Genomic DNA, 14,941 nt, shown 5'->3' with positions numbered 1-14,941 from the left:
ATCAAAACCTCTTTGTGTGAAGCAGGGATTAAAATGGGCTGGAGCATGACTGGAGTATTTGCATGCCTTTCCTTGACATTTTTTCAAGTGCAGTACTGATGGGAAGCTGTAGAACTGACAGGAATCAAATGAAAATTCTTTCATGTAAGCTGTTATTTCAAAATTATCTAATTTACTGCAATAAATGTTCCCTCTCTCTTATAAATGCATAATTTTATTTTTCTTACTTGCAGGGAGCTAATGATGAAGTTATTGTCAGTATTCTTGTGGTTTCACTTTTCATCTCCAGTTGGAACAGGAAAATTTTGAACAATGAGCCAAAAGCAAATTGCTGATTATGAACAATGCATTTTTTTTTTTTTTGTTTATTTTAAAGGCTGGAGAACATTCCCATTTCAGCAAAGGCAAATTTCAACGTAACTCTGATTAGGATGTTCTAGAGATATCTAGAGATGTAAGATCAGTACCTTTCAAGCATGAATAACGGTCAGGAGTCCTTACAAGCTCTGCAGATATGTATGTTAGTGAAGTGCTTCACGCAGGCTTGGGGTGCTCCTGTAAAATGACTTTTTCCATTTTTGCCTTGAGATGAGTTTTGGTGTAGATATTACATAATGCGATTGGAATGCTCCTGCATTGTTTGTACAGGGCTACCTGGGAAAAAGCAACATGCTGCTTGTGTATTCCTGGCACCACAGAGATCAAACACAACTAATAGCTGTCCTGCCTGTTTGTGGTTGATAGCTATCAGTGACATTGGGTCTGGAATAGCATCAGTGTGTGCACTTATGTGCATCTCGGTAGTATTTGCACACCTGTAATCTGGAATGCATGTTAAACCACATGTGGTGGGCAGGTCCTGCGAACTAGCCATATCAAATGGGTTTACTTGTCCTTCCACCATGGTCTGGGGGAGAGAGGAAGAGTCTCCTTTGATTAGTGAATACGAGCCTTGGAAGTTAGTCCATCTCAATCCCCTGGCTCCAGAAGGTGCTTAGGAAGAGTCGCCTCTTGTGGTCAAACCTCTCACCAGGAGCTTACTGTATTAGTTCAGATGCTTCTAAAACAGCAGAATGACTTTCATAGAATCATAGAATAGTTAGAGTTGGAAAGGACCTTAAGATCATCAAGTTCCAGCCCCCCTGCCATGGGCAGGGACACCTCACACTAAACCATCATCTGAGGACGAGTCTTCTACCTACCTTCAATAGAGGCTGCTTCAATTTTTTCCTGCTAAGGGTTTAGGATATCTTGTCAGTGTAGCTGCTTGTATGTGAAGTTTTGTACCTTATTCCTGAAATAAAAAAAAAACAAAACAAAACATAGGTATCATGATCTTGAAAGCAGAGTTGTATTACTAAAAATGAATGTTATAAGGGAGCTTTACTTTGAAAGAATTAAAGGCAACTGGTTTTGATGCCTTTTTTTTAAGCCACTGGACAACAATCCGTATTTTGTAACTGAAACAAAACTCTGTTGATTTGCCTGATGGTATCAGAAAAGAATGGTTGAGTATAAAGCTGTTTTTATTTTGCCACAAGATTTTCAATTACCAGAACCCTTCCCAACTGTAATAGGAATGCAGGCTTTTTCAGAGATTTTTCAGAGATTAGGGATTACTATGTAAGCATTGAAAGTTAATATAAAATAAATTAATAGCTTTATTGTAACAGGTTACATCATGATAGTATGGGTAGAATTCTAGGGTAAAGAAAATACAGGTAGTGTGAGGTATGATTAAAGTCTTGTGAATCGTTTTCAGTTTCTGTTTAAAAAAAAAAAAAGTAGATGGTGTTCTTGTGAAGTCTTTAAAGATATCTTGCATCTTTTGCTAGTGGCTATTATGCATTCAGGCGCCTCGGGAACAAAGAAATGACAAAGAAATGGATGGCCAGGGTTTAACTAAGGAGGTGATGGTACAGATGAGGCCTGTAAGCTTAACACTTCATCTCTGTGCTGCCACTGTGGTTTGCAAGGAGATTAGAACTGTCTGACTGTGAGGAGGGCAAGCTCCACAAATTCACTCATACATGGCAGTTCTGTAATGAGGTGATACTTCATTCCTTAAACTACTGAACTAGAACTGCACAAACAGATGTATGCCTCTGGCAGTCCTGAGCAGGCAGCACTGGCTCTGCTGTACCTCCAAATGCAAACAGAATGTGCTGTACCTCCAAATGCAAACAGAATGTCCAGTTGCCACAATTATGTTTTATTGTTGTACACTGATCTTTGTACATTTGTAATAATAAAAGGGAAATTTGTATCTTAGTGAAAGGAGAGGAGAAATCGTGCAAATAAATTCAGGGTGTTTATATTGCAGGGTGGAGTTTGACAACATCTAAATAATTCTTACAACTCTTCACTAGGTGACTATGACAAAATCTAGTGCTGGAAATTGAAAGTATTTTGCCCTTGGTTATATGCACTACGTTCTTTCACAGCAAAACTTTTTTAGAAAGCTCACAAGAATGAGATGTGCTCCTACATTATGAATCTTTTACACAGTTGCTGGTAAACAACCAGAGGTGAAGGTCAGTCTCTGAAGTTATATTTTTTGAGCTTGACTGCATGAGTTCAGCAAAACTACATAGGGGTGTGTTGACAGAATGACTGCTGGGATGCTAATTCACACATAAATTGCCTTAAGTGCTGACTCGCTTCTGTTGAAGCAGGCAGAACACTTGTGATCTTAACTTAAGTATATGTTAATTCTGATGTTGTCTAGAGGTTTGAATGCAGTTTACCAAGGTCATTGCTTTGTGGTGGGCAGAGAAGAATTAATCAATAGATTGACATGCAGTAACCTGTGATGCAGGTGGCTTTGTTTGATGTCCTGAGGTTTAGTGAAATTTTATATTTTTATTTAGCAGTGAAGCAGTAGCATTTGGCTGATGGCTTTGTTATTATAATGAAGAATATGTTTTAAAAATGGAAACTTTAATTTTGATATCTTTGTGAAAATGAACTGTTAATTGTAGCAATGTAAAATTTATTTCATGCAAAAATAGTACTTAAAAGAATTCAAACACAATGAATATTAAAATTCTTCAGAAAGCAATGGCGCTCATATTAAAACCAGAGAACCAGCAGCTTTATCTCGCTTCCTCTCTTAGAGGCTTGCTGCTTTAGGACCAGTCCTGCAAAGTAAAAGGGCCACTAAATCTTTTTATTTCCTAAGAAGGAGATGCCTCTACTAGTTGCAGATCTCTTAAACCTTGTCTTGTTTTTTTTTCCATTGCAAAAAAGGCATTATTTGATTAACTAGTGAAGGCTGAATAAAATAAACTAAACCTGAACATTAAGCAAACACAATTTTTCAGTGCTAAGGCTTTCTATTATGGTGTAATGAACCACATAAGGCTTAAAACTGTTCTATACATATGTTACCTAGTTGAGTATTTGTGTTGCAGAAAGGCAATTTTAGACATCAACTGTTTTATATTAATGAATATGCCAACAAGATCGTTCAAGAAGCAAACTTTCAAATTGTAGTATTTGAAAATATCAGCCATAGTTGCATATGCTCCGAAAGCACGACCTGTTTTCTCTAGATGAGTGCAAATAATTTTTTTAAGTATATGAACAGAGAAAAGATACAGTAAGGAGATAACAGTATGTGTTCTTTTTCTAATTAACAACTTTTATGTGATTAAAGTGTTCTTCTACTCGCTTCCTCTCATGTGTGAAGGGAGTGAAAGTAAATTAATTACCATTAGCCTGAAGGAAAGCACACTGTATTCTTTACGACTTCATAGTATTGATTTGACTATTATTCATGGCTTCTGTTGTCTGCTATGCAGATTGATGTGTCTTTAATTCATACACATATTATAATTAATAGTGGTTTATTGACCAAGCAAAACAAAGCTGTTGCTGCGTCCTTTCTTGTGCAAAGCTCCATACTTTCGCTGATAAATGTATTAGTTTATGCATTCTATTATGGATTCTAGATTTAGAGGTCTCATTTCTATACACTGTGGTGATGAGCTGTCATGGTGCTATATGTAATATGCTTTATGTTTTTAGGCAAGATGAACTCTGTTGGTAATGTAATGAATTTCTAAGTTACAAAAACTTTCTAGTACTTTGGGAATCAGACAAGAACTAAACAAGCATCGCTGTACATATGATGCAAGCCATCGCTAATCTGATTAAATACTTACATGTAAATACAGAAAATACACAAAAATCTAACATCTTAGCAGTCAACTTATTTTCTTGTTTGGTATCTGTCTCTTTTAGTGAGAGGAGAAGTCTGTAATACAGATGTGAGACCATACAAATTTGTAAGTAGATAGTCTGAATCTGGTTATTTTTTGACGTATGTTTTGATGAAAATGCTATTAGAGAACTGTGTCCACTTAAACAGATATCTTGTGCTTTCAGAGGAAAATGAGGACTGAGATTTGAGGCTATACCACCTCCTCTCTGAATAATTTTAAATTGCGCAGTGTTTATTTTCTCTTTGTAGTGATGTTTTGGAATACCTGCTTATGCAATAGCACAGGTGTGATATGATATAAAGGCTACTATTCTGTAGATTATTCATCCAATTTTCATTAAAAACAACAGAAAAAACCCACAACAAAGCAAGAGCTACAAACGTCTCCAGCTGTGGTTTTAGTGCATGTCTTGTTTAATGCAGAGGTTGTTTTCTTAACTAGGTTTCGAGTTTTGTTTTTAAAAGTGCGAGGGAGAAAAAAAATTGTAAGGGAAAAGAAACCATTGGGATCTAACAGCATGCCAGTCTAAAAATATATGCATTATAGCTAAATTATCCAAAGAGAAAAAGATCTGGGCACATTGTATTATACAGGGCTTTAGTTTATATCATATTACAGTCTTTCAAAGGCAATTATTAAATATTAGATTGAATGTGGTTTGGCATTCAAATTTTAACCCTTTGTTTTTCTATGTGTTTGCCAGTTGGTTTTATGAGGCTTTGAAAGAAGTCACTTTCAAAGAAAATACTATTCTACCTAAATGTACTGTTTATTGTGAAGTTTTGTGAAAGTGATTCTCAATCACTCATAAAAGTGAAAGGCATTAGCTTGTGTGGGAAAAACACAAAGGCGTTTTCACACTTCCAGGCAGTGCCAAATACTATTGTTTGGTTTCCAGTTTTGGTTATTGTTTGGTTTCCAGTTTTGGTTATCGTTTGGTTTCCAGTTTTGGTTTTTGTTTGTTTGGGGTTTTTGTTTGGTTTATAGTTACCCTGCTGAATTCTCCTCAAGACATCTGCACACAGACCACGTACATGCAGGTTGTCTGATTTTTCAGAGATGCTGAGAACATACTGACATTGCTAGCTTTGATATGATTGAGGGGAGTTTGGGTTTTTGAAAATAAAATGTTTTTTCATGTTCAGTGATCAAATGAAGAATCGGAAGCTTAAATTTAGGCACCTGAGTTCAGATATTCATATGTTCTTTTTCTTGTTATTACAAGTCCACTTTGATACATAGTGTTCCAATACCTGTCTAAAACCCTGAATCAATATAAATACTTTTATCAGGTGGATACAGATAAGTGCAATGATGAGATATAGCAGCAGGGATCAATGCTGCGTCCTTCATAGTGACAAACAATGAAATAAAGCCCATTTAAGAGTTAATGTTGAAGATCCCACACAAGGGGAATGGTAAGGGTTTAGAAGTATTATCCAAGCAGATGAATGTTAGTTATGCTGCATATTGCAAGCAGGGTTTGTGTCCTGAGGAGATGAGATTACGGGCCTCTTTTTTCTGAGGAACAATAACCATTAGCTATTCTAGATGAGCAGTGCTTTTAAATCTTGTCACAAGAAACAGGTATTGCTAAGCAAAGATTTGTCTTCAGGATGCACTTCATTTTTTTCTATGCTCTACTTTGTATCTAGCTTGCATTGTTACTCATTTTATTTTATTGCTCACTGAGAGGCAACCATGGAATGTGGGGATACAGTTGTCTTGCTTTTCTAGATCAAACATAAGCATTGTCTAATAAAAGCATATGGAAATACTGAAACCAGAACAACAGCTGGGTGTAAGGCAAGCATAGGTCCACAGAAATGGAACAATAAGGAGGGAGAGACATACACTGACAAAAGGAAGTGTAATGAGAAAAAACATTGTAAAGAAAGTCTGCTGAATTAGTTTGTGGATGTATCCTGTGACCTTCCAGCACAAAGCAAGCTCTCTCTTTTGGTCGCCCTCTTATCCAGTAACCATAAAGCTCTCAGAGAAGACCGATGCAGGCTGGTGTACAAAAGACAATGTTGTAGTATCTTATCCTAGCTGAGAAACTACTGAAAATAGTAAATTATCGAGATCCCTCCTCCTTAATCTTTAGTGACTCAGAATAACTATCCAGGATGAAAGGACCACGTTCTTACGTTCTGTCAGACTTTTGTGAGAAGCAGATTAGAGGTACATGCTTCTAATATACTTGCTTTCACTTGAAAATACAGTGATGGCTTTGCCTTGCATGAACATTTCTTCTGGGTCATACTGTGATTCTGCAGATTTATGCCTGTGGGGTTTTTGTCCATTATTTAAAGCAGTTCATATAATACGTTGTAGTGAGTTTTCAAGAGTATCAAGTATGTTGATGTTGAAAGAAGAGTCTCCAGGGCAGTTCCAGAATGTTCTTTCTTGGTTTAAATGGGGACTTTATGTTCTCTTCTAAAATAGAAGCAAAGTTATGTATAATAACATAGCTGCTGTAAAATGTATTTGTAAAGCAGTTTTTAATAGCCTTGGTTAACTGGCTCTTAAAACACCCATGCTGGCCTGTGAAGATGTTTCAGCTGCCTAAAAGAATTTACATGACAATAATTGGCTTTTTCAACCATTTTCAATGTGATTGAATTTATAGTTGGGGAAGACGGTGAGTTGGCACTCTTTTGCAAAAGAGCCCGAAGTCCCCTCGGCCAATGCCAGTGGGTGCAGCAGCAAGGCAAACTTCCAATGCTTTTTATTACTCAGGTTATCCCTGACCCAGAGCAGCTCTGTTAAAGGGAAAGGTGGGAGTGTATTCCTGACCTCTGTTCAACTGCTTAGAATTAGATCACCTATCTAGATTGTTATTTGGATCACCCGTTTTTGATGATGGTTATTTAGCAGTGGCTTATTAACTACTTCAAGTAATGAATTAGTCTTAGAAAGCAAGCACTTGAAACTCCTGGAGTGTGCTTCCTTATCTTTTTATTTGAGACCATTACAATTTATGCATCATCAATATGACTGCCGCTTCTAAATTTTATTTGTGATGAGAAGTACTCTGTATTTTTGAGTAGCCTGTATCTTTCTGCACTAGCTCACTACTTTTACCATGTATGTATTCAAGACTCGTCCTGTTATTGCTGTTTACATGGTAAACCTATACATATCTAGTTGTGCAAAGGTTTGAGAAGAGATCTTGTGTGGACACATTTCACACACAGGGCAGAGGAATATTGCTGAATAAGGAATTGGTTTGTTTGGTTTGTTTGCTTTTCGTTACTGCTCAGTTTAATGCTTTAACCGATTTGGTTTTGTAGCGTTTGTATGTAGCGCTGAGGTAAAAAGAGGTGATAAGTAAATATATTTGTAAAGATTAATTATACCATGGATATAGTGCCCTCGCAATGACTGCAAGATACTTACATTGTGTGTAAATTATTTTGCAAGGGAAGCAGTAACTATCCTTATCAAGTCTGCTGATGCCAACAAATTCCCCAGGATAGATGGCTATAAAACATCTGGTACAGCTTTGAGTAGATAATAATAATAAAATAGTATGCCACAAATATCTCAATATTATGTATTTCCAAATGTATTTTATGAAGTAACTAAATGGGAGTTTGAGGCAACAGGAGTTGGTCGTACACCAGTGTGTGGTAAGAGTCAAACATGGCAGGCTAATATAGGGCTCCTTGGAGGCATTTGATGAAGTGAATAAAAATTTCTCTGCGCAAAAGAAAATGCGTGCCACCACACTGGTCATTGATGGATTTCATCAACACAAAGAGGTTCAGTAAAGGTTAATAGGAGTGTGTAATGTGGTGTAACATAAACTCCCAATTATTGAGGAGTTCTCTAATGTCAAGGTGAGGAGAAACATGCTGCTGTGACTCATCTTTCCATGCAGATCAAGCTGAAGTTGAAAAAGTTATCTGTGGTCTGTTGAGTAGGGCACTGGAAGAGTAACCAAGAGAGCTTGTTCTCTTTGTAGTTCTGAACTGTTGTGTGACATGGGGCATGTCACTGAATTTATGTATATCCCAGTATCCTCATGTACAGAATGGAGATTGTCATAGATACTCTTTTATGAAGTCTTTTGAACTCTGTGGATGAAAAATTCTATACCAGCTCTGAACTAAAATAATGTTGTTTATAAATGCTCACCAGCCATCAACAACAAAACAAAGCCAAATCTTACTATTGCTTATTTTCTTAACTTCTTTAAAGTTCCCCCACTGAATGCCTTTTAGAGTAAGGGGGGCCAGAGAATAACAACATAATGGTGGCATTCTAGTTTAAAAAAAACCCCACATACTACCACAGGGTCAATGTGATAATGGGATAATCTTGCTAAGAAGAGATTTGCCGATGAGTCTATCAGTGGAACGCACCATCTGTATTTGATATCTCTGCTATGGTACTGCCATCTGAGTACCCTTCTGCTAGGTGGAAAAGCTCATATTCCGACTCTCATGCACATGTAATTCTGGAGACTACTTTTTATTTGGCTTCAAGTTCACATTTGTTCCAACAGCTCATACATAATTAGAAACTAACCTCTAATGAAGCATTGAGAGGCTGTGCTGTATAGTTTTAAGCCTTCTGCTGGACATTGCTCTACAATCTCACATGTGGAGAAGGGATGTGTGCTAATGTGGTAAAGCACTGCAAGAGCTTGAGTCACATTTGAACTTTTGCTGGTTTAGTCCCATTAATTTGAAAATGGGTATTATTTTAAAATAATATTGTCTTACAAATGCTGCGTTGGGCTTTCCGCATTAAAAGCAATTTATATTGTTAGTTTTGATTTCAAAAGCCCGGTCAGATTTCACTAATAATGGAAAGCCTTGCTCTGCGCATAGCACCTTAATTTTCAACAGAACTGTTAACAGTGTAAGGCAGCACCTGATGTGACCACATGCTTCAGTTTCCTCCACATAAATGATAGAGTTTAGATTTTATAATAACAATTAAAAAAACCCCCATAATAACAAACCCCTTACCAAAATAGCAGTAACCCCCCTTCCCCCCCAAAAACCCAAACAGCAAACAACACCCCCCCCCCCCAACCCCCCTAAACCAGAACTGGAAACCACAAGAGTCCTTTTTAGGAGTTAGGTGTTTTTTAAACCAGCCTAAATGTAATTTGTTTTAAGTTTTGTGCAGTAGTGTTAATAACATACTCATAAAAAATCATTACACAATGAGAAGAGTATAAAAAATGAATGTGAGATTTATTTTAGCTTGCGATGAGGAATAGATTACTGAGAGAAAAAACACTTTTTTTTATGCATTAAAAAAATAGTGTATATTCAACCTTCTGATCCCTACACTCTAGAAGATCTTGATCTAAAAAGGTTACTTTGGGTATGAGTGCCAACATCAGTGAAGAAATCCATGGGTTTAGGGGTTAAGAATTAAGTAAGACAGAACTCTTTTAAGACCGACATAGCTGTTGACTCTGTAACTAAAGAAACCACATTAAGAGCTGCAAATTGTGTTAGCTGTAAGCTTTTTGCAACCTTGCAGCCTCAGTTATTGATTACGTTTGATTGTCAAGGCATCTCAAACACAGAATTAAAATAGTTCTAATAAGCCAATTAACTCCTGTGGCACTTCAAACCAACACTTTTGTACCAAAGGGAATCACTGTAGGAACTTACATGGCAGAGAGCGTGAAGCAAGTTTAAATGGTTCAAGCAGAGCACTGCACAGCCTTTCTACTGGGCAGTAGATATTCACTGAAATAGAATTTGGTGATTTAAGCAAGAGAGCCTGTTTCTGTAATCTCATTTTATATTTGCAATGTTGAGACATGAACATCTGAAAGTGGTTTTGGTGTGGGGTGGGTATTTTTATTTTTAATGGCATGGAGTAAACATTTTTTCATGGAAACAGTGGGTAAATTGAATAGATACTTGATCTTCCATTTGCATGCTTGTTTTGCTTTTCCATTATGAAACAAAAAATCCATACGCACATATGTATGTAAAACATGTATGTGAGAAAAGCTTTCAAATAGCAATTGTTGTAGAACATTGTGCAACTCTGCAAGCTATAGCTATACATACACCTCAGAGGTGTGTGTCCGTTCCTAGTATGTAAGCTAACTGACAGATGACTTTTAAAGGCTTACTACAAAGCTCCTGTTGAGTGAGTAAATACCTTTCTTTAATTAGGATGGTAGTGGTATTTACTGACCCTGAGAATTCCAGGGAGTGGGAAGACCTTCCATCATAAATGGTTGTAGTGGTCTGTGCATATGCAAAGCCCCCACAGACTTCTCAAGAGACTGAGACTAAGGATTCTTCTTCACACACTTGTAAGTAACTTGAAATATTTTTATATGCAGCATAAAGGCAATTACCTTGATTTTGATAGGAGCTGATAGAAGTAGATACAAATAGGAACACAAATATGTTTCTTTTGGGAGAAACAAATGAGGAGAAAAAATTCAAATTGTAGCTGACACATGGTTTCTTTCTCAACTTGTCTTGCTTCAAGAGGGCATTTCTTGTCCTACCTTGGTCACCCAGGCTGTATGGTGTGGTGTTCCGTTTGGTTTTGTTTTGGTTTGTGTCTGGTTTGATGCCGTGTGTGTGTGTTTGTTGTTGCTGTTTCAGTGCCAAATACTTGGCTTGCATTAAATGCTTCAGATTTCAGTTTTGTATAGTTTGCTTCCTCGTATGTAATTTCTAGGTGATCATTTATCACACAAGAAAAAGTCCCCACACGTAAATCCATGAAAAGTGGTAGAAGTTCTGACAGTGAAGTACTGTCTGTCTTTCTCTGGTGCTTATGTGAAATGATCTGGCAAAACAGATACTGAACAAATAATGTATTTTTTTGTGTGCTTTCTCAAATGATAAATGTTCTTGTCTCTCTGGAAGATTTCTTAGTGAATGCTGATTTTTTTCAAGCAGAAAGAGTCAGCATTCCAAGTATTTTTATTTTTTTTGATTATAACTCAGCAAATCAGAAGTTGCGTCTGCTCTGTCTTCTAGACAATTGGAAAGCCATTTATGAAAAAATTCCATCTCTGACTCTACCATACACTTTTGTTATGCAAGTGAATTATTTATAGCAAAGCTAAGGCTGTTTTATTTAATAACAGTTGAAATGTATTACTGGGTATGTTACACATGTAGAGAATTTTTCAGTATTTTTATTGGAAGAAAATTATGGAATATTGGGAAAAAAAAACCCCCCCCCCCCCCCCCCAAACCCCATCTTTTTTATAGTGGAGGGAAATGGCTATTTAGGGCACTGTTTAGAAGAGCTATCCAGAGTAGCAGTACTACCAAGGCAGTTTGCAGGTCTGGAATATAAAGGATATCCTGGCCTGGAATCTAGTTTTTTTTTTTTCCCCTCTGTCTTTGACGGCATTTAGCTTAATTACAACTGTGGTGTCACGCTGTTGTTTTCTCAAGATCACCTTAAAATAAATAATTTCATTTTAAAACTATTTCAAATTTATTTCTTTGCTGTTTTAGCTAACTTATTTAAATTAAAAACTACTTAATATGTAAAAATCTAGTAGTAGGAAAATGATGACAGCCTGCAGGTCAGACAGCCTTTGGAGTGAAAAGAAGATAATCCATTATTAATGACATCTTTTTTTTATAGTTTTATTGTGGTTTTGTTTTTTCACTACCTGCTGTGATTCAGGTTTCTTTCATTGATATAAAATTAACTGCTTCCTACATTGAATCTAAATTCCTTGTCTTATGCACATTGAGTACTAAGAGTTAGACATGCACAGGTTAAACTGGTGCCTCTTCCCTCTAGACACAATCACTTGAGCACAAGGATACTAAAAGCAGCTGGTGTTTCTCCAACCACGTAATTTCTCCTGTTTTACAATCTTCCACTGATGGCTGAAAAAATAATAGAAGTATTTTTATGGCAATGAAATACTGAATGTAAAATACATATTATCATGTAAACCTCTTATTATGTAAACCTTTTGGTTGCCAAGGTCTTGCAGCTCAAGTAAATGCTCCTAGTTTGTTGCGAATGTTCTTAAAGGTTTCCAGCAATTGACTATGCACCATGCAAGGTGTCTGTTTTTTTCAAGTAGAACCTAAATAATAATCTTCTGTTTCCTTCAATTTTATTTTTTTATTTCTATGTTGGAACTTTGGCATTTAAATTAGGAAAAAATAAAGTTATTCACTATGCACTAGCATACTTATAAATTATCAGTTAATAAATCTAATTTATTTTGGGTTATTATTAATTTTCAGTGCACTAGTGTCATGCTTTAAGGCCAGCGTTACTCAAAATTGAGAAGCATAGCTTTTTAATATGTTCTCACGACAGCCTAGTAGACTATATAGTGTGATTCGCTGTGCCTAGAAAATTTGTTCACTTCAGCTGTTCCATTAAGTTCTCAAACAAATGTGGTGAGTAATCACCTGGTCTTCTTCACTTGATGGCAAAGCTTACATCGATAAATCTGATGACCTGAAAACAGTCTCTTCAAGTAATATGTTTTAGAATACTTTTGGTACCTCAAAAGTCGGGTTTGAGGCAAACCCTTTATATCAGAACTTGATATATTGTCATAGGTGCCGCTTAAAATAAGTTGTTCAAATTTGTACTTGATCTATTGACATGATAAATACAGTAGTTGTTCATGGCAGTGTATTCTGTTTCATTTGCTTTATATTCTCCAAAGCTTCAAATCCTGTAGGACTTTGACATCATTAACTGGGGATGTTTTCAATTAACTGTTAATTTACTACGTCTTATCACAGTTATTATTTGTTACAAAAACGTTTACTTCTCTTGTTTACTATGTTCTTAATTTTTCTCCAGTAACTAAGAAAAAAATAATACTCCATTTTAGACAAATCACTGTACTATCCTAAATTAATTATTTCAGAGTGGAGAGTAGTGAATTTACTAATGGCTTAAATGGACTTGGAGAGTTGAAATCAGAACTCCTGCTAATGCCTCCAGGGAGTGTAATGTAGATGGTCTGCTTGGGATATCTTGCCTTGGTTAGGTTACTGTTAAAGTCTCAGACTGAAGCCTCATAAAGTGAAATAGTGTGGAAAAATGAAATTACTACTGAAATTGCAAAATGTAAAAAATTCAGTCTCCTCAATATTTACTGTTGATTTGTGTTTTTTAATAATCTTAATTAAATTAATAATCTAAATTAAATTTCTGCAAATGATTTTTTTACCAAATATTATTTGCTTATAAAAACATTCACACAACTTTTTGCAGAGAAGTGTAAAGCAAGTCCAATGTGTCACTTTAGCTTGAAAATTAGTTTTGTCAAAAGGAATGAGTACAACAAGCACAGGTATTCAGTAGAGTCTTCTATCACCAGCCGGGACATGACTGGTCCTAATTTATTCACTGTTTTGATCATTTAAGTGTTCATACAGGTGATTTGAGCCCCTGGCTTTGATGCCCTTAATTCTTTCTTCTCTCTCTGAAGTTATATAAGTTTTGGAGGTGATTATTATTCTACAGGCAAATTCTAATTATACCAGCTCATTTTATTGACTCAAGTATTGTGCTGTGAGATGCCTTTAGAGTCTGCTTTAGAGGTCTGGAAGACACTTTTTAGACACAGGGCTAAAGCTGGTAGAAACCAGGCATGCTTTCAATCTTCCTTGCAGTAGCATGGAGGTACAATTATGTGAATCGGTTAAGGATATCATAATGGGAAATAATTAGTTCATCAAGATCATATGTGCTTTAGGTAGTGGTAAGCAACAACTAGTCTGAAAGCCATCACTTCTTAGAGCATTGTAGTAGTGGAATGACATGGGAAATAGCAATGTTCTCTGTATGAAATGCCTTTTTTATCATATTCTTACAAGCTTCATTACAAGCACTGGTTAAACAGAAAAACATGAGAAAAAAAGGTTAATATGCAGGCAAAAAAAGGGGATTAAAATTGTTTTGAATATATTTTGAATATATTTTTAGTGCTTAGTCAGAGAGTTATTCATGCTGTGAAAAGAGACCATAAGGTAATGTTCGTACATATCATATAAAGGGTACTTTTCTGCTTGTGTTTGGATTAAGACTCATGTTTATGGTTTATTTAGGGTTTTCTTTGCATGGAAAGTTAGGAGTGTCTAGATAAGCTTGTAGTATAAGTATTCATAGCGTAAGAATTTATAAAGCTCATGAAATAGACATCCACACAAAGCTCAACTGAAGAGGATACTAGGGTGCTAAGGCACAGTGGATTGCCAAGGATATGGCTGTTTTTAATTTTTTTTTTTTGATGGAATATGAGGATTTTTTACTTTTTTTTCTCCTGTTTTTCAGTTGTGGGGAGGGGAAATTTAAACATTGAGACGGGGAATTATTGTTTTCCTACAGTGCACAAGATAAATATTTCTATTACATTTTCTTAATGTAATTCTGATTCTAACCCAGTTCTATCCCTGTGACAGTGTCTTGGCACAAAGCTGCCTTCTGTCACAGAAATAAACATCAAATAAATTAAGAATGTCAGCAAAAGTGTAATATGAAACTAATAATTAGTTGTCAAAATTTCAGCTAGTTCACTGTGAATAACTTTTCCCTAACTTTGTTTTGTTTTTCTTCTTTTCCAGAAATACAAAGAATATGAGAAGGATGTTGCAATAGAAGAAATTGATGGTCTTCAGCTTGTGAAAAAGTTAGCAAAGAATATGGAAGAAATGTTTCATAAAAAGTCTGAAGCTGTCCGGGTAAGCAGCAGATCAATTTGGTATTTCATT

The 14,941-nt window shown here is 36.0% G+C and overlaps 1 protein-coding gene across 2 annotated transcripts in view; it reads left to right on the top strand.

Annotated features, from left to right (window-relative positions):
- Positions 1-14,941, top strand: part of CACNA2D3 (calcium voltage-gated channel auxiliary subunit alpha2delta 3) — a 449,302-nt gene that overhangs the window by 84,575 nt on the left and 349,786 nt on the right. For both annotated transcript variants that reach the window (XR_008973242.1, XM_057417633.1), the window contains exon 3: positions 14,795-14,911. Coding sequence is in view for 1 of the 2 variants with exons in the window: in XM_057417633.1 (XP_057273616.1) it covers positions 14,795-14,911 (117 nt within the window). In the remaining variant the exon portion in view is untranslated. The remainder of the gene's footprint in view (positions 1-14,794; positions 14,912-14,941) is intronic.

Source organism: Pezoporus wallicus, unplaced genomic scaffold (genome assembly GCF_028554395.1).
Source record: "Pezoporus wallicus isolate ANWC-B61680 ecotype Strahan unplaced genomic scaffold, APGP_CSIRO_Pwel_v1 contig_8542, whole genome shotgun sequence".
Classification (NCBI taxonomy): domain Eukaryota; kingdom Metazoa; phylum Chordata; class Aves; order Psittaciformes; family Psittacidae; genus Pezoporus; species Pezoporus wallicus.
This window is presented reverse-complemented; position numbering and strand designations above follow the sequence as displayed.